The 20,473-nt window shown below is 41.3% G+C and overlaps 1 protein-coding gene across 7 annotated transcripts in view; it reads left to right on the top strand.

The window, feature by feature from the left end:
* LOC141794758 (signal-induced proliferation-associated 1-like protein 2) overlaps nt 1–20,473 on the top strand; it is a 125,250-nt gene that overhangs the window by 57,847 nt on the left and 46,930 nt on the right. For all 7 annotated transcript variants that reach the window (XM_074675240.1, XM_074675243.1, XM_074675241.1 and 4 more), the window contains exons 4-8: nt 1,299–1,487; nt 9,281–9,455; nt 11,150–11,253; nt 13,973–14,130; nt 14,590–15,166. In XM_074675240.1, coding sequence (XP_074531341.1) covers nt 1,299–1,487; nt 9,281–9,455; nt 11,150–11,253; nt 13,973–14,130; nt 14,590–15,166 — 1,203 coding nt within the window. The remainder of the gene's footprint in view (nt 1–1,298; nt 1,488–9,280; nt 9,456–11,149; nt 11,254–13,972; nt 14,131–14,589; nt 15,167–20,473) is intronic.

Below are 20,473 nucleotides of genomic sequence, written 5' to 3'. Positions count from 1 at the left end.
TTTGGTTTCCACCAGGTTATGCAATTTTGTAAGTTCTGCTCCACCTGTTCCTGTTTCTGATGGAGTACAGTCTCTCTGAGCTTTGATTTCAGATCGATTCAAACAGGATTATGTAAAAACCTCCCCCCGCGGCTGCCTGCAGGAGCCCGGTTTGAAGTGAAGTATTGACTGGCAGCGAGAACACGCTTTCAGAGATTGTTTGTCTTTGTTCCCAAATGCTGCATTCAGGAAGTCAAAGTCAGGTCGAACGGTTAAAAACAAGAGGTGGAACTCACTTCCTGTCTGAGACTCTGATTCACTCCATCAGCATGATAAACTTCGCTTACTCTCTCACACACACTATGAGTTTTTCCACACACTGACGGTGAAGCAGCCTCTCTGTCCCTGGTGGTACGAAGCTTCTCCCTGATTGATGCCGGGTGGTCTCATCCTCTGAATAATTCAGGAGCAACAGATGTGTCAGGAGAAGGATGTCACTGATATCCAGAGCTGGCTTAGAGCAGCACTCACACCATGAAACACTGTATCTGGGTCACGGTGGGCCTGCAAGTAGCACGCAGAGGGTGTAGTAAGTCCCCGACCGCTGGAGCGACTATTTGCATGCATCATCCATCCTCCGCCTCTCCTCCACCCTCCTCCTCTCCCCCCTTCCTGACTCGATTAAGTAATCAGCTCCTCAGAAAGCCTCTCAGTCAGGCGGCCATCGGGTGCCATCGCTCACGCTGCAGGTTGTGTGGTTTGGAAAATGGGACTCGTGGGCGTGAACGTGTCTCAGAGGCTTCAGAAACAACGATTGAGCGGGTGTTTGGGTCGATTTTTACTGACATATTAATGCTCTAATACTAAAACACCACTTAACGTGTAATGCTCAGTTAGCCCTCCTTTATTATTTAGCATGTAAGCTCCTGAAGCTTTCCAACGGAGCCATAATGGAGCCCACGCCCTGAATAATATGGAACAGCCCAGAGGGACGTGAGCTTCAGATCATGCTGTGGCTGGATTTGCAAAAAACTTCAAAGTTCAATAAACCTCAGAAAAGCGGACTCAAAGGATAATGAAAATAAGCTTTTGTCTGAGCATGCATCCAAATTTCAGTTACAAAGTGCCCTCAAAAGAATGTATATTCGAAGAAGCAATGCATCAAAATCATCAGTCACGACACAATTCATCCGAAACAGAGAAATATATTTAAAAGAACTTGAAACAATCATGGAAAGTGTTCTGAAGCATCTGTTTTATTTGGAATAGAGACTTTAAGGCCTGATGCCTAACCCAAACCTCCTCCACCCCTGTTTCAGCTGACCACGCTGCGTGGAGCCATCCTGGAGGACGCCATCCCCTCCACAGCGAGACACGGCACAGCTCGCGGTCTGCCCCTGAAGGAAGTCCTGGAGTATGTGATCCCTGAGCTGAACATCCAGTGTCTGAGACTCGCCCTGAACTCCCCCAAAGTCCCTGAGCAGCTCCTGAAGCTGGATGAGCAGGGGGTGAGTACTGCAAGACATGGGGAAAGGGGTTATGTTGCATGATTTATTTATGCTTGATTAAACGCCTAAATATTTTGTCTTTCGTTTTTTTTTTTTGTCCGGCTTTTGGCCCACCTGCTCATGGACTCACATTTTTCTCACATATAAACAGTTACTCGAGCAGTTTGAGGCTGGTTATGCTATTTTGCATGTACAACAAATAGCTCGAGCCAGATGATGGAAAGATTTTAACTGTGCGCTCCTTTAGCTTCTGGGAAATGATAAATTGACTGCTGCACAGTGGTCCTGAGGAAGGGAAGATCAAAACATGGTAATCACTCATGATAAAGTCATTCAGTGATGCGTTCATTTTTTCCCTATGGCTGTGTGTGTAGAGCCCTATTTACTGTCAGTCTTTTTTATTCCTAAAAGCAAGTTTTATCATACAGTGTGGAAAATTTTCATCCATTTTCTGGACGAATTAACCTTTACTGGTCGATTGTCACTGGAGACTCTCAAAGCTGCAAAAGTAAATACTACTGTAAAGAACTGTGAATAAACTAAACAGGAAGTTAAACACAATGCCAATTTGTGCTTTCTGTGCATAAAGGGCTGAGATTTGTGCAACTAGAAACTGAATTTGAATTATTATTTTATTGAATTTGAACTGTATGATCTCTAATGAAATAGATTTGCTTTAAATTGTGTTTAATCTGATTTGAAATTTCACTCTCTATATTTACAGAAATCATCTTCATAAAATATTAAATTAGATTTCAGATACATGCTCTCCAAATTCAATATGATAATTTAGGTTCACTTCCTGCACAAATCCTTGCCCATCGTGCATACAACTCACTCTAGTTACATCCTTCACAATGGGACAAGACCTTGAGTCTTCTTAGAGGATTGTCCCAGACAGTCAGTCACAACTTGAGTCCTCATGATATTCAATCCCAGCCTCTTCAAGAACAAAATCTTTGCTTTTCTGTGTTTGATTTAAGAAAGGTTATCAAACTGTGCACGACAATTGCAATATATTACCATTTATTGCCTCTTCCTTGAATTATTCCTGCTGCTAGCCAGGATGCCAGAATGAATTCAAGTCACACGTCCCCAAAACAATGCATCTACCGTAAAACTGAACGTGACATGAACTCTTCAAGGCAAAGTAACCGTTTGAAATGAGAAAATTCAAACTTTGGTATGAAGAAAATATCCTTTCTGTACTTCGCTGATGACATGTCACAGAAACAGGAGCATGTATTTAAAGCATCCTGTGTTTAAAATTGCCTTTACATGCATTTCATTTACCAAAATATCAACATTCATGTCTAGGAACACAACATCAGAGCAACCTCAGACTTTTGGTGATGATGGTTTGACTACATCAGAGAAGAAAACAGAAGTTGTCATGTCACCACATCATATTTAAAGTTATTTTTGCACATTTTACTGTTTACAAAAAAGCTGCAGGGGCCAACTCAGTTTTCTAAACACTTATTGCATAAATAGCATGAATGTATCACAAAGTGAAATTGCAAATTTGCAAAATCTGGAACCTGTGAGATGGTAAATCAGCAGCTCTTTGCCTCTACAGGTATGAAAAGTTTTATAGATATGATATCCACTCAGTCTGTCTGTTTCTGACGCTAGCATCATCAGCTGTGGAGGAAACTGTAAAGGGATCGAGTTAAACAGCAGCAACTTTTGTCCCTCATACATTATTTTGTTTCAGACTAACACAGACTCTGATTTCACACTTAGCTCAACGGCATCAATGACTCTTTCTTAGGCTACAGTAACTCACCTTTTAAGACTCACCTGAGAGCAGCGGATTCAGTTTTCCACCTGCTGCATTATCTCTGTCAGACGTCTGAGCTCTGTATCTCAGGTGTCTGAGACGTTCTCATTTACGGATCTTGAAGGCTTTTATTTTTCTTCTCCTGTAAAACACGGAGATGGAGAGCAGCGTGGGAGGATCAGCTGTTCTTCCTATCTTCTATCAGAGAATTGGCTGCTTATTAGTGTAATTACATTCATTAGAGTGAGCCCGTCCTTCTGGCTGACAGAGGAAAGGCTCTTATAATAGAAAGTGTCAGCCGTGTCCCTCAGCAAACCGAGCCTCACACACAAACAGGCGCAGGGGAGTCTTCTTGAAAGTGAGTTAAAGCTCTTAAGACCAGGATAGTTTGTTGATCTGCAGAATAACTCCTGTGCCATGACATATGCATTAAAAAGGAACTTTCTCCTCTCTAAGTGAGCCTAAAACTCCTCCAACTGGCGCCTGTCCTCTCTGACCTCAAACCAAACGCCCACTTTTATATTTGGACGTCAGTATTTTGGTCCTCTCCTGTTTTAATCATTAATGTTTTGCTTGCTGTGCAAATGTTTAATGTGTCAAGCACCCCGTAATCTTCTCTTTAACCAAGCTGGACTTTCACCGCCTGTCTGATATGTTTATGTTAGGAAGAGCTAACATCAGAATGGAGAAGCTCTAACACAGAGCGTCTGTGTTTTCTTTGTGTGTGCGCACACTGAAGTACTCTGTTTGGATGCTGAAGTGTCTGTATGTATGTCAAGGCCTCTGTTGGAGCAAAAATCAGGAGATCTCCGCAACATCTTCATGATTTGTTCTGCAGATAGAGAGGTGCTGTAGCGATCCTGAATGTAAAGATAGAGCAGATGTGAAAGTATTTGAGATCAGAGTGAGGACATCGTGTGCAGACGGATGGAGAAGGCATTAGGCACTTTGTCAGTTTCTGATTTAAAGATGAAATCAGAAATGATCCAACATTAATGGATCCTCGAAGAAAGCAGATGTCAGCCTGTTTTAAAACAAAGTAAGAATGAAATTTGTAAAATGGATTTAATTTATCTCCCTGTTTTTGAGGATTAAAATGTTGTTTGAAGTTTTATTCTGTAGGAAGACATGAAAATTAAAATAGGAGTCTGGCTTTAATGAAGCTATCCCTCAGGTGTCTTCATGGTGCACACACAACTATTCATCAGAGTTTTCTGACCATAGAGTTGAGATTTGAAGGTTCAAATTAATACAGATTAGCAGCACTTAGAAAAAAAAGATCCCTGAAGGATTTTCCCTGAGAGAGTGTTGAGGTGTTCTTTAAGGTTCTGTCCTGGGACCTTAGCTCTTTGCTTTCTGATAGGAGGTCATCTTTTTTTGGCATTATGCAGACGATGTGCCATTTTATTTTCCATATCCCAAATTCATGGTCTACACATTATTCTTGACCTTGAAAGCAGAAGACACAACATATACGTTTTTGGAACTATTGATTCTGTTTTATTACCTGTATGTGCTGGTGAAATGCATATCTCAAGTTGTTCAAAAGTCTAAACATTGTTCTTAAATAGGTGGAAATTAAGACTTAACACCATGCTTCATATAAATTCTGTGAGTCTGAGACCAAAGTCAACATTTTAAGAATCTTGATTGTTTGAGGCTTTGAATATAGAATAATGGCATCAGTGAGCAGGTCTTAGATATGTGACCAGCCCCTTTGTTGTTATATTTATAGTATGCTCTAGCTATAATATAGGAACTAGGCTTTAGTTTTACTAAAGATCCCCTGGCTGGTTCACCAAATGTTGCAAGAGATGTGCAAGAGACATGTAAGAGATTATAATGTTATTTAGGAGCTTTTACTAATGAAATCAGGGGTCCCTAACAGGTAGATTGCAGGCCCCCAATAATTAGCTTTATATTTTAACAAATATGAAATGTAAAAAAAAGTAATACGATAATATGGAAGAATGTATATATCTTTATCCATCCACCACCACCACCCTCACAAAGAATATCAGCCAGTCATGTTCATATCCTAATGAGCAGTACCTGCTGAGTGAACTCAGCGACTATTGTTTTGAACTAAATGTAAACACAATAATTGTCTTAAATTTTGATTTTATTTTAGTGTTACTAAATCAATAGATACGGGGACTAGAAGTAGCTTGTGACTTGTTTCATTGTTTGCAAGTTGCCGTCATCCTAAAAAGGTTGGAGATCCCTGGTCTTAATACAACAATGAGCAGAAAAATAAGATGGGATTCTTGATAGCATCGTTGCTATTTAAAAACAAGAAAAAAAATGACTCAGAATAAGGCCTAAAATGTAAAGATTGTCAAATTTAGATACCTTTTTTCTCTAGTCAGCCTCTCATAAAAACACCTGATCAGAACTGCATTTCTGCAGTGCTAATTAAATCTTTGAAAGGTCAGACAATATAATCCCAAACCATTTGGGTACTAGATGAAGCCGTCACCTACCAATCAGATTATATGAGGCTGACTTGGTGAGAACTGCAAAGTTAGCATGGATGATGCTGAACAAGGTGAAAGGTGGAGGCAGATTGCATCCACCCTGTTGTAAAAAGATGCACAGATCAGCTTCAAGACAGAACTTAAAAGTTTCAGCAAACTAACACACCTCAGAGTTGGATACATGTGCTTCATATCATCGCTGCGTTACATTTTTATGACCTTAGTGTGACCCAAACCCAGCAGAATGTGCTTTCTATGGTTGCGTAACTCTTTCTGATGACTGTATCCAGGCTTTAGGAGACACATTTTGGATTTCTGCTGCATCGGGTTTCTGCAGAGCAGACAGATGTCACGGTTTTAAGTGTGTTTGTGTGTGAACGAGTGTGTAAGTGTGCATGAGTGTGTTGTGTAGGGACAATGCTGCATCCCTTAGGTACAACTCCAAGCTCTCCAAGGGGAATACTGTCCTCATTTCTCTTCCCCTTCATTAAAAATATCCCTATCTTTGCATTTTTTGGATTCTTTCTTTTAAAAGAGATGGAGGGCGAAGAGTTTCTATTCCCTGTAGCTCAGGACAGAAGGATGCATGCAAAGAAATAACTGCTTTCTAGTGATTTGTGCAGATTTTTAGTAGTTAATGCAAAAGTAAGAGCTTTATTTAGTCAGATTATGCTTTTTTTCACCTGAAGAGGAGCTTGCACCATAAAAATCCTTCAGCTCATTACTCATCTGTATCCGTGTCATCTGTCCTGATGTGTGCAGCCAAATCTGCGCCAAAGGGCAGCGTAATCGTCCTTGCGATAGGCCGCCCAGTTTAGAGGAGCACAAGGTTAAGTGAGCTCGTATAACGCAGGTTTGAAAAAAAGGGACTGAATCATCACACATCACGCCATCTCCACCGGGCCTCTTCGTTTAATCTCTTCCTCTTATGACGGCAGAGGAAGAGGAAGGAGTCATCATGAGAGCAGTGAGCTGCACAGCAGGAGATGAAGACCTGTGACGAAGGAGGAGGAAGATAATGACAGTTGTAGAGTTTAAAGCTCTTTGTCAGGCGCTTTCAGTCCTGCTTCCTCTCGCTGTGTCGACACATTATTCCAGGTCAGCATCCCTCTGCTCTCAGCTGTGAACGCTGGCTGACAGGTGCCAAACTCTGGAGGCTATTTTTCTGTTATTTTCTCCCCTTTGACTCGTTTTCTAGGCCTGCATCTGTGAGCTGTGGGCCATGAAAGATTCATGTCGGTGGAGAGGCTGCGCACTCTCTGCAGGACGGGAGAATCACTCTGGATGTTTGATTCCTTCCTGTCTCTCTGTGGTTGATGGGTGATATTGATTATTTAGGTGTGACCTTTGAGATCTCCTCCTCTTAAAATAGAGATTTGACTACCTACTCCTGAACATGGAGTCAAAACCAGCAGCTCCTGCAACCTTGGAAGTCTGAAAGTTTCATTCAAATGTGATTTGGTCCTGATTTGGTCCGCAGGGTGCAGCTCTTTTATTTTATTTTTTTGTTTTATTTATTTTTTTAATTTTAATTTAATTTAATTTTTTTTTTTTTTTGGGGGGGGGGGGGGGGGGGGGGGGTCGACTCTTGAAGCAATGCATGCATGTTCCAGAGCACATGTGCTGTCTGTGCAAATGTCAAATCTCTCTATCTCTCTGTATTCACAGTATTCCAGTTATTTTTGTGTCTATGGGATTTGATTAAAGAATAGTATCAAAAGACCTAAATTGTAAAAGGAAGAAGAAAAACTTGCGAATTTATCATTAAGTGTCACAAATATCTTCTAAAGATCTCTTGAAGATCTCAGGAGATTCTGTAAAGACATTAAAATCTAATGAAGATCCTGTCAAGATCTCCAAACAATTTGTAAAGTTCTTGTTAAGTTCTTGTAAATATTGCAATAAAACCTTGTCTACCTTGTCTGATCTAGTGAATAAAGCTCTTGTAAAGATCTCATGAAATCCTTCTAAAAGTAAGCTGAGATCTCATAAATAATCTTATGAAGACATTTTTAACTCCTTGAGATGAGATGAGATGTAAAGATCTTACTAAAATGTCATCTGAATTTTCTGGTGATTTCATTATGATCTTGTTAAATTTTGTCAAGATCTCACGATGACCTCGTAAAAGTCTAATAGTGAACATCTTGCTCTGAATTTTCCACAAAATCTTGTAAAGATCCTGCTTAGATCTTCAGAAGATCATTTACAGAGATCATAATTTTTTTCATAACAACCTCAAAAAGATGTACATATCTTGTAAGATTTCATAGAGATCTCGTGAAGATCTGGTGGTATTTCTCTGAATGACGGTGTTGTACTTCCTTCCCTTTCACGTTGGTATGTGGAAAGGCAGGGCGCTTGTAGGACAGAGCCTAGGGACTTAAAACAATACGGTACCGACGCCTGGTGCCTGGCAATTGGTACCGGTACGCAACGGTACCAATTTTTGATACTTTTTTGTGCTTATGTGGAAAAAAAATATTTTTTTTATTTCATAAAAAAATCTCAAAGTTTTTCAGTGCAATTATTGCAGTGCATTTATTCTTCAATATATTAACTTGCAATGCTGAGTTTATGTCCAGCATGGAAAATCACCTACTGTTCCACTCCCTCACAGTCACAAGGATGCATTCAGGTACATGAACATTGTACCTTTTGATTTTATGGGAATCGGTACAAGGTACTTTTGACAGAATTTGGTCAGTACCTATAAAGTACATAATTCGGTACCCATCTCTAGCAGAGCCATACTGGCACATTCAACTTACACTGGTGTTGCTGCCTTAATGTCTGATGCTATGAAAAATGGTTTTAAATGTGTAGTCATTTTTTGTTATATTAAATTATGTTGAATGATCTCTTTTTTTATATACGGTGCTTAGGATGTTTTTGTATTAAAGCCTGAGACTCTGACAGTCTGGATAATAAAGTGAATAATAGAGAGGAAACCAGGCAGAGATGTTTTACCTGAATGTATTAAAAGAATAAAAACACGTGTGTTTTTCAGGTTGGAATTATGAGACTGGGTTTCATACAGAGACTCTCTTTGTTGAATAAATGGAGTTATTAGTTCAGTGTTGGAGGGGATGAGTGTTGTTTCCTTTCACTGCCTCTCACTAATATTCCCTCGCTCCAGGGACGACCCAGCCAAACAAAACACTGCTCCTGGATGTCTTTTTTTTCAACAGGATTAAAATGCTTTTTTTTTTTTTTTCCTGGCAGCTTGGTTTCCTGCCTTGAACCAAACTATCTGTCTGTAAACGTGTAACTCAGCTCCTCGTCCTAGGCTGCTTTTCAGCAGCTATTAGCTCGTGTGATTTATGCTCCTCTCAGAGCTCGGAGAGTTCACAGCCCCGATCCACAAAAGGGGATTTCAGCTCATCCTGGACGGGTCCACGAGGTCTCCACATTAGCTGTGACATGATGGAAAGCGTCTTCCTCTCCCCCTTGCGTGCTTTGAGTGCTTAATGTTCACCATGTTTGACAGGAAGTGATACTAACTGAGTGTGTGCGTCTGTGTTTCCGTCCAGCTGAGCTTCCAGCACAAGGTGGGAGTGCTTTACTGCAAGGCGGGGCAGAGCACCGAGGAGGAGATGTATAACAACGAGAGCGCTGGGCCGGCCCTGGAGGAGTTCTTGGATCTGCTCGGACAGAGGGTGCGGCTCAAAGGCTTCACCAAGTACAGAGCTCAGCTGGATAACAAGAGTAAGATAAAACACTCAGAGCCGCCCACACACTCCCAACACTGCTGAGCGCAGATGTTCTTTTTCTGGAGCCTGTGGAGTTTTTTTAGATTTATATCCTGTTTATTCTCTGACATCATCGACTAAACTCAATTTTACCCTGAGGCTGTTTTCTTTAAACTTTATCTTATTTATAATTCGCCTCTTTTTTAAAAGATTTTGTTCTAGTTTTAGCAGCTTTTGTGTCTATGTAGAGGTTTACTCTCAGAAATAAGCCACTCCAGGCTTTTGAATTCCACTACATATATGGAAGGGCTGGGGGCTCCCAGGACCACCAAGCAAAAGTTACGGCATGAAAATAGAAAACCTTTTTTTTTTTCTTGTCTTTATCTGTCCCTCTGGTGCCCCCATATGAGCTCCACTGGAATTACATCTCGAAAAAATGTAATGTGCATTTTTTTGGTATCCCTGTTGTATCTTTATATGGTTTGCAGCGAAAAAAAAAACAACATTTTTTTTTTTACTCTCCCTGGTGTTTTAGAAAACCCATATTACAGCCTCTGTCTGAAACACTTAGTTTTAGCTGCCGTCTCTTTAAGGCCCCCTGCTCCACAAACGCTGTATTTTCAATTCGTCAGCCCTTTCAAGGCTTGTCAGGAAGTGGAGCTATGGGCACACCTTGGTGTTTGAGGCCTCTACCCTCAACCCTCAACCGTGTCATGAACCAGTTGGGAAACCCTGATGTGATGGCCTTGTCATCTTAGAAAGTCTCATGAAGATCTCGTAAAATTCTAGTGAAGATCTTGCCAAGGGGCCATTTACACAACAACAGTTTTAGGGCTAATTGCAAGTTTTGTTGCGATTCTGCCTCGTGTTTACACGGAAGATGGCGCTTTAGCTGACCTAAAACTTTTGAAAACAGGCTCAGAGTGAGATTTTTCTGAAACCCTGCCGACACTGTTGCCGTGTACTGTAAGCCAGCTTTGTCAGAAACATTAACGATCAATACAATCGATCATCGCGGCCTACCATGTTGTGCTTGTGCTGCTTAATCTGCTGAATCTGCTGACTGTCTTTCAACAAAATGTGCATCAGTTGTTCCATTTCTGCAATTGGTATTCCCCAATACATCAAATGATCAGCTCATCTCTACTTAGGTAGTAATCTACCAAAAGTGGCTTCTGGACAAGAAAGTTATAGCGCCGACTACAGGCCTGGCATGCTTACTACAGCGTTTTCAGTTCCACAGCGTTTCTGTGTAAAGATTTTTTTACTGCGATTTTGGATGAAACGGTGTTGTGTAAAGAAGTTTTGAGAATCTTATAAAGGTGTCTTAACTGTCTCATAAAGTTCTTGTGAAGATCTCATTTGGATCTTTTGCTTTTTTAGAAAAGAGCTCAGAGATTTTGACAACATGAACACATGGCACCCCTTTCTGCACATGAAAAGGCAGGGAGCTCCCAGAACAGAGCCATACCACCAAATAAAACACATCACCTGCAAATAATTAAATCTTCTTCCTAACTGATCTGATCAGGGGTGCTGGTTTAGATCCCTTTGGTGGCTGATGTTGTAAATAACTGATTCCAAATGCATCATTGTTCATGTAAATCAGATTGTGCTTTTTTTGTGAATCACCTCTTTGTTTAAAATGTGATTTTTGGAAAGCCTTTGTTTAAAGCCTAAAACCCCTGACTGTCTGGATTTGTGTTTCAGCGGACTCCACTGGCACTCACTCGCTCTACACCACCTACAAAGACTACGAGCTGATGTTCCACGTCTCTACCATGCTGCCCTACACACCCAACAACAGACAGCAGGTCAGTGAACGCCTCCCTCTCCATCTCCTCTCACAGACCGCCGTGTTTGTTTCCCCGAGCTGCCTCCTCCTCAGGATCTCTTCAATCCTTCAGTCCCCACTCTCTTCTGTCTCCCTCAGAGGCTGATTTCACCGTGGTAATGACCTATCAGTTGAAGGCATGAGAGTTGCCATAGTAACCGAACCCCATAGTAGGGTTTTTTAATCAATGCATCCCCAGGGGCCGGAACCTGACGTGGTTTTAGACGGGCTTGTGTGTCTGTCTGCGCTAACAAGTGGAATTAAGTGGATGTCGTTGTGGAGTGGCGAGCGGCGGCCCCATAAAGCCGCCATTACGGAGCTTTTCAGACTTATTTTTAGAGTCCATTATTAAGCCCTGCAGAGAGTTTTAACACCAAACACACCGTTCTGGATCTGCACAGACCTGATCCATCAGGACAGACTCTCTTTCTGTCCTTCCTCCTCCTCCTGTGGAGAGGCTGGGTTTAATTTAATCCCTGGTGGTAATCTTCTAGCATTCATCTCTTCATCCTTTCAATTCACCTCTGCACCCTTTAATCCAGGTTTCTTCAGCTCTCTTTGATCCTCATTGACGACTCCGTATGAGACTGAAAATGAGGTCTGCACAATGTGACAAAGCAGGCGGAATAGACTGGAGGAATTCATCTCTTTGATTCTCTTAAAGCATCAAAAAAGTCATGGTTAAACAACAGTTTCCTTCTTTTCATCCGTAGTTTGGGCTCCCTTTTGCAGGAAAGTTGCAGATATTTCATGCATTTCATCTTTAAAAACTTAAAACTGGTGAATTGACTTATTTTTTTAACAATTGTATGAAACATTTCTGCACAGAGTACACTAAGTAGATGTCGTGCACACAGGTGTCCAACCTTGGCTAATCTGCAACGTAATCTTATTTGATCTAATCTAATCTAATCTAAACCTAACCCTAACCCTCCAAGGAAAGGTGTAGTATATATAGAGATGAAGATAGATAGAAACAGAACACAAAAAGAGTCCTTGGAGCACACAGCTACACAATGGTGTGCATTTAATGGTGCATTCTCAACTTGTGAGCAGAAGTCTTTAATGAAGGAGATTTAACCTGCACAGGTGGTCTTTGTTGTGCAGATTTCAATGACACATGGCTGGATCATGGTTTCTGCAGAGACGTGACACAAGGAAATGAGACATGAGAAACCAGCATGTGAAAATGCATATGGGATTCATACTTTTTTTTACACTTTGGTCGTCCATTGGCGTCCGTTTCCAAACTACAGGGACCAGTGTATTACAGTTGCACGTCTACTAGAGTCCTGAGCTAAAGTAGAAGAAGTTTGCATATGTTTACATCACTTACAACCTTTTTTTACCCATTCCTCTTCTCTGCGGAGTGTGACCACAAGGAATTGTACCTCAAACAGTTATTACTGTGATCTCTGAGTGATAAATCACATAAATGCCAGTATATTTTACTCAAGACACTTAATCAAGACTTTTACATGCAGCTTCAGAAATTGGACTCTGAGCTTAGTCAGTATGAGATGTTAAAATGTATGTAACAGCTTAGTCGGACCAAAATCAGACAGTGTAGCTCGACCAACTTACCTAGTTAATACAACTGTGATCTGACTACGGTTGGATTTGACAGGACTTGGCAGGTCTCGTACGCCTCTGCGTTCAGGCAGAAGAGGAAGTAGATGACCATTATAAATAGGGCTGCTACGCTGCAAAACAACAAAAACACCTCCTCTTGCAGGAGACTCACATATCGTGCACAAACATTCATAAAAACATAAAGAGCAACAGCTGCATCCATCTCCCCCATAATCGTTAGAATATTGTTTCCTCTTGGGGTGAACAGAAACTAGTTTGATGTGCACACAGCTTCACTTTCTATTCTCTTTTCTGCATGTATACGCAAACAGGATTGGATCCCCACTGTAGCTTTTCAATTGAGCTATGACCCTAGTTGGACTACTACGTGTACCACGTGCTGACTTGGAACTTCTGTTCATCTGCCAATCCCTGTCCCTCAGTTAGAAGTTTTCAGAGATGTGGACGCAGAAATTTTCCCCTTGAAAAGGATCACATGATAGGGTGTGGCTGCTAAAATTACATTTATTCCCTAAGAGGGGTGTGGACCTCACGGATGCGTTAAGCATGAGACATGCTTCAAGGTGTTCATCTTTGTGATCCAGCTTCATATTTAACTTTACCTTTTTGAATGAGGTATAAATTATATTGCATCATAGCGGAGAAAAACAAAGTGAAAAGGGAGACAGGAGGACAAACACGTCACAACCTGGAATTAAAACAGAGAGATTCAAATTTTGTAACAGTTGTTTTTCAGGATCCACCTAATAGAAAGCAAGACTTTATATACCACATAATATCCCCTGTCCTCTCCAATCTAATAAATCCATCCATCCAGAAACTCCAAACCAGTAAGTCCGTGGACTGAAGGAGGAAGGTGTAAGGAGCTCACGCCTGCACGAAGAGAACATGCAAACTGCACAGTAACGCTGCTGCAAAGTCAGGATTAAACTCAAAATCTCCTACAGGAGACTCAAAAGGGACATCAAAGGGACTTGCTGCTGCTTTTCTTTAAAGATCATGTTGACAGGACATTTGGATTTACACCTCTTCACCTTCATACTGTATTCCTGCTCTTACCTGCGTTTTGACTTTCTGCACTCTTCTTTTTCTCTCTCCTGTTCCAGTTACTAAGAAAGAGGCACATTGGCAACGATATCGTCACCATCGTGTTCCAGGAGCCCGGGGCCCTTCCTTTCACTCCCAAACACATCCGCTCTCATTTTCAACATGTGTTTGTCATTGTCAAAGTCCACAACCCGTGCACCGATAACGTCTGCTACAGGTAAGGAGATTAAGCGTGCACAGCGGCTGCAGGCTGCAGAGCGCTCTCAGATATTTCCCTCCTTTACGTCAGGATGAGATGGAGAATAATGTTCTCCAAACGCTTTTATTTGAGGATGTGCTTTGCATAAATCTTTTCATGCCAAGTGGATCTACATGAACTTTTAAGAGCTCTTAATTTGAAAGAATAATAATGATAGGCTGTGAGTGCTTTCTGTGTTCATCTGCAGGAATCAGGAGCTCTTTTGATCTGTTGGCTGATGATACAGTTATTATCTTCACAGACACCTTGAAATTATGACTTACAGCCCAGGACGGCTCTTGTTAATAACAGAGCATGTGTTGAACAGGGAGAGATTAGTCTGAGCTGCTGCAGAAATCATTTCCCGTTATGTAAAACTCCAACGGCTTCAACTTTCATCTTCCTCCTTTGATTAACCAACTCCTTCTTCCTCTCCAGTGTCGCCGTGTCCAGATCCAAAGACGTGCCTCCGTTCGGCCCTCCCATCCCCAAGTCTGTAACTTTCCCAAAATCAGCGGTTTTCAGGGACTTCCTCCTCGCCAAGGTCATCAACGGGGAGAACGCAGCGCACAAGTCAGAGAAGTTCCGGGCCATGGCGACTCGGACGCGGCAGGAGTACCTGAAGGACCTTGCTGAGAACTTTGTAAGCACGGCTACGATCGACAACGCTGTCAAGTTCAGCTTCATCACTTTAGGCGCAAAGAAGAAGGAGAAGGTGAAGCCAAGGAAGGACGCTCATCTCTTTAGCGTGGGCGCCATCACGTGGAGCGTGCGGGCTCGGGACTTTGGTCAGTCTATGGACGTGGACTGTTTGCTGGGGATCTCCAACGAGTTCATCGTGCTGATCGAGGAGGAGTCTAAAAACGTGGTGTTTAACTGCTCCTGTCGGGATGTGATCGGGTGGACCTCAGGGATTATGAGCATTAAGATCTTCTATGAGCGTGGCGAGTGCGTGATGCTGTCGGCACATGACAACTGTGGGGAGGACATCCGGGAGATGGTGCAGAGACTGGAGGTAAGATCAAAGAAGTCTGTAATAATCTGTCAGTTTAGGCCGCACTAAGGAAGATTTTAAATCAATGTCTCTGATATAAGGCTAAAATCCAAACATAGAGGGAGCTTTAAAGAGGGGGTATTGTGCTTTTTTTAGTCTTTTTTCTGCTCTTGTAGTGTCTTTGCATGATTGACAGCTCAATGAAATCCTTATTTTTCTCTCCCTGGTGTTTTAGAAAACTCTTATTTCAGCCTCTATCTGAAACACTTTGTTTTAGCTGCTGTCTCTTTAAGGTTCCCCGCTCCACAAAACCCCTTGACTATGATTGGCCAGCCCTTTAGAGGGGAGTAAAGCTATGGACAGACCTTTTGTTTGAAACCATCCCCCTTAAACTAAGATGTCATGAACAAGTAGTCTCTCCTCTAGATCTGAAATTCTCTTTCTCCCTCAGTCGCTGAAACAACACTCGTCTCTAATTTCTGCTCTCTTGACCACTTAAAACTCTTTCTTCTGAATGTTTAAAACCTGCCTGTGGTTGTTTCAGCTCCATTGTTGGGAAAACAAGTCCAGCAGTTAGCTCTGAAAGCTTAGCTATAAGTAAGAGCAATAAAAGGTGGTGTAATCTATCATCACAGAGCTCCAGTAAATCCATTTAGACTGTTTTCACACTGAGCTGCGTGCTATGTGTGGAAAATGGTCCCGTGCTTTAAATGGAGCAGTGAGGTATTTGACTTTGGGATATTTGTGGTCCCTGTGCGGTGGAACAATGCATTCTGAAGATATTGCTTTAACCATGGTAGCTTTGCTTCTCACCACAAACCGTGTTATTTTATTTCCATCATTATGTCAGCAGAGAGCCGTGCTTTCTTAACGTACACGTCCATCCTGTCACATCAAATGTTCGCCTCCCAGATCCCAGGGTTTTATTTTCCTCTGAAGCACGCTGACAGAATTAACCCAAACATTTCCCTACTCGTCCACCCGTCTTGTCTGGGTTGTTCAGGGACGAGAGTGTCACTTTAATGTGAGACTGTGAAGTGAAGTCAATGGAGTCCAGAGAGGATTACAGACCTCCTGTTGTTAGCTTTCTTTGGCTCATCACCCAGAATCAGCCGAGTTTTACAGCCTGGCGTTTGGGTCACATGAGTACAGATGCTGCTCGGCTCTTAGCAGGGTGAAGTAACACAGCATTTTCATTAAAAAGAAGGAAAACAAAAAGGCCTTTCCCCGCAGATGACAGCTCATTTAGTGGAGAGAAAAGCTGTGTTTGAGCGTGCCGGAACTTCCCCCAGAGACTCTGGACTTCAGGAAGTACTTAAGTCTGTTTTGAATGCAGAGAGCAGGGTAAAAATAAATCCTAAATGACTTGATTTGACCCAAAAGATCTTTGCGTTGCAGAAAGTGTCTGTTTCTAAACTACAGGGTGCTCCTTGCACACTGAGCCTCTCTGATTGGTCAGATTGTTTTTAACTTTAGGAGGAGCAGAACAGAGGGTGTTACTGTCTGCATGTTGGCAAACACACTGAAATATTTATGCCGGGGGAGGCAGAGGCTGTAAATTTGATCGTCCAGCAGTCAGCTAAATGTTTCAAAGACAGAGGAGGAGGAGAACCTGGAGGACAAACTAAAAAATCATTTGAGGTCAGGTAAACCCAGCTGTTCCTCCTTCTCTTCTTCTGTGCTAGAGCATCAGAAATTTTTATAGTAACAGGTGTAAGAACCCCTACCTGATGAGATGACGTTGAGAATTTCAGTATCATTCAAGATTTTTGTTAACATTTCACAATATGAGCATCATTCAGGAGTTAAAGTAACATTCCAGAGTTCTAGCAACATTACAAAGTTCTGCTAACTGAATATTCCCAGTAACATTTCTGGGTTTTGATAGAGATCGAAAAATGTAGTAAGATCCAAACATTTATTTATTTATTTATTTTTTTGACATTGCAGAATTCCAGTAAAATGTAAGAGTTTCTGTAACACTCCAGAATTCCAACAAAGTTCCAGAATTTCTTTGGTATTTTAGAATTCTTAGACAATACAGAATGTCAGTATAGTTCCGGAATTCTTGTAACAATATAGAATTTCAGTAACAATTCAGAATGTCAACAACATTCTTGTTTTTCTGTTTACATTCAAGAATTTTGGTAATGACACCCAGTTGAAGCAACATTTCAGGATTCTGGTCATGCTCCAGAATTCTCATTATATTCAAAATTAAAGTAATTTCCCAGAATTCTATTAATAATTCACATTTTTTAAGACTTTTCAGAATATCTGAAACATTCAGGAAGTTTAATAACCATCCAGAATTTTGGTAACACGCAAGAATTCTTGAATTTTCCCAAATTTCAGATACCTTCCAGAATTTCAGTAATGTTGCAGAATTCTAGGAACATTTAAGATTCTCAACATGAATTTTAGTTACATTACAATATAAGCACAGACTTCTAGTAACACTGCAGAGTTCTGCTTACATTCAATAGTTTCAGTGACATTCCAGAATTCTGCTCACTACCTTGAAATCCAATAATACTCAAGAATTCTGATAGTTTTCAAGAATTTGAGCAATATTACAGATTTCCATCAATGTTTCTGTCACTGACCAAAATTTAAGTGACATTCCAAAAGTTCAGCAACATTCCAGAATTCTGGCAAATTTTTGAGTTGCCTAATATTCCAGAATTTGGTGCAAGTCCAGGCATTAAGCAAAACTCCAGGAATCTAGTTACACTCTAGACTCTCTTGTTGATTTATGTTTCCATCCCTAAAATCAACACAAGCAGTAGAATCCACCCAGTCCCTCTAGTTACTCAATGTGCTCTAGGCTTAACCCTGATGAATTCGTAAAGACTGTAATGTTGATGTGATGTGGATTCACTTGAAGTGTTCACAGTCCAGGTGGTCTTTAAAACTCCTCTTGCCTGTTCAGGTTTCTCTTCTTTAACTACCCTTCTTAGACAGAAGTCAAAGCTTAGTGATGACTCTGCTATTAATTAATTCTCCGCTTAATTCTTTTTGAGTCAATGCAGAGGTGTTTCCTGATGTTTTTTTTAAAGTTCAGGTTTGTTTTTTCTGTGCTGATTTATCAATCAGCTAACTGCCTCCACAGAAAAAAAGCTCCTGGGACTTAAAGTTCCGGTACTTTGTGTATAAAACATGGCAGTGAGATTAAGAGTGATGTAATGTGGTCTGTCTTGTTTTTTTAAAGATATCTGAATGCAGGAGGAGGACAGGGAGCTTAAACAGGACAGTAGCCCAGTTGTAGAGGGGAGGAGAGGAATAAAAGACTCTTTTTGGGGGCAGACAGACTAAGAATAGCGGACATTCAGTCTCAGACTGATTCACTCTGGAGAGCAGGTCCTCTTATCCCCATTTTTCTATGTCTGGTTGGATTGAGCGTACGGCTCGGATTCTTATGGTCAGGTGGTCCTGAGAAAACGGATCAAACACCTGGTTCCTGCGCCTGGAAGCTGGCAGCAGATGCTTGTTTCCGTCACTTTTGTTGTTGCTGTGAAGGCTTCTCCTTCCAGTTTCCAGGGTTTGTTTACTGAACCTTTAATCAGGCAGCTCTTTGTTTCCATCAAACAACATCCAGATTGAGCCCCAAAATCCAAACCTGGGCTGTGCATGGTTTTAGTCCTGCGTACAAACTCTTTTCGTTTATCCTTTTGGCGTCTTCAGAGCCAGGATGATCTTTGTAAAGCCAGAAACATGACTGAGCAACTGTTCCCTTAACTCGTGTTTCCATGATTTAAAGCTGCACATTATCTCTGGAGGAGATTAGAAAAGCACCTCTAAAACCATGAGACCCTGCAGGAAAAACTCCTCTTTAAAGGACATGGATGTCATTCAGTGTCTCGGCTCATCATAAGAAAGGACACAGCAGGATATATTTGCATTTCTGATTAACCGAAAGACATGAGCTCCTCATTCAGTATGCTAATATCCTCTCACTCTAACTGTCCTCTCACCCCTGGGATTAGGGAGAGATTCTTCATCAGAATAAGAGTCAGGAGAAGGTAGCGCAGAGCTGGATGTGTGCACATTAAAGTTCAAGCTGACTGTGCAAACTTTGTCCCAAAGGTGTCTGAAATGTTGACTGGGGTCGTGTTTTTTGGAGGGGTTTATGGGCTGGTGGAGCTGTGATTTAACGTGGAGCAGAGTGAACGGATCCCCTAGAACTTAAATTCTTTACCTGAGTTCTGAGGGTCGAAACACAGCAATGGACAAACGATGAACGAGTCCTGATGAAGCTGCAATCCACCCTGAGTTATTCCCCTCTGAGTGTTTTCCATAAACGCATCAGCAGGGATATAAATAAAGCTTGCCTCCCATTATGGAGCCTTATTTTGGCTTCACTTTTGTGTAACTAGAGGAGGAGACCTGTTTATTTTTATTTAAAGTCATTGGTCTGTACTGTGAGCCCTCCTGTCACCACCCTTATCAGAATAACTTTCCATAAAAGATGTGTGTAGTGTTATGGATTTAGGCCGTTTAAAGGAGAACCTGGAGACATTTATTCTCTGAATAAATGACATTGATGAAGCCGTTTGAGAAGTTATTATTCAGGCCTGATGAGTTTCAAATAAAAACGGTCTCCCCAACATCGCAGCCATTGTCTTTACCTCCACATTTAGCCCCCAGAGAGACTCTCAGACGTCACTTTCCACTTTCTTTTGTCCTTCATGTTTTATTGATGTTTGGTTTGTGGGTCAGCTCACTGAAGAGCCTTTCTTGTTCTTTTCTTTAGAAGCTGAAAGCTTGTGCTGAAACTGTTACTTACTGTTATTACTCAAGAGAAATCATACTGATTACTTTGGTTAGAGGTTAATTTTTACAGCCCCTTTTCAATCTTATAAATCCGAAAACTTTCAGTATCCAGCTTTCGACTGGAGGTTTACAGCTTTTCTCATTATATTAAGTGATTAAGTTCGAGTCTTTGTTCTGTACCCCTTTGATGATGCTCTCCCTGCCTTGGTCTCATATGCATACACACAAGAGAGAAGGTGTGCTCTGTCTGCCTCATGCTTTTTTATTCATATTTTAAATATTAAAATTTGTTCCACCAGAAAATGAATTTGAATTATCATAATGATATTGACAAAGACCACGAAAACTCCTTCACGGTCTATAGCTGTACTCCACACCTTAGTGCCGTTTCCATGGCTTTAAAGACCAGGGACTAAATAATCAGGTTGTTTTAATGTTGGTGTTTATTAAATTATTTAATAAGAAAAATAGTCTGTTGCTGATTTCCAAAGCAAACAGCACGACGACAGAGTTTAGATGACTTTCTTTTTGGGAAAACAAAGAATATCCTGAGTT

The sequence above is a fragment of the Halichoeres trimaculatus genome, unplaced genomic scaffold, assembly GCF_033239565.1.
Source record: "Halichoeres trimaculatus isolate MK-OKI-2021-1 unplaced genomic scaffold, fHalTri1.1 fHalTri1_scaffold_8, whole genome shotgun sequence".
Taxonomy (NCBI): domain Eukaryota; kingdom Metazoa; phylum Chordata; class Actinopteri; order Labriformes; family Labridae; genus Halichoeres; species Halichoeres trimaculatus.
Note: the sequence above shows the minus strand (reverse complement) of the source record. Positions and strands in the feature narration are given on the sequence as shown.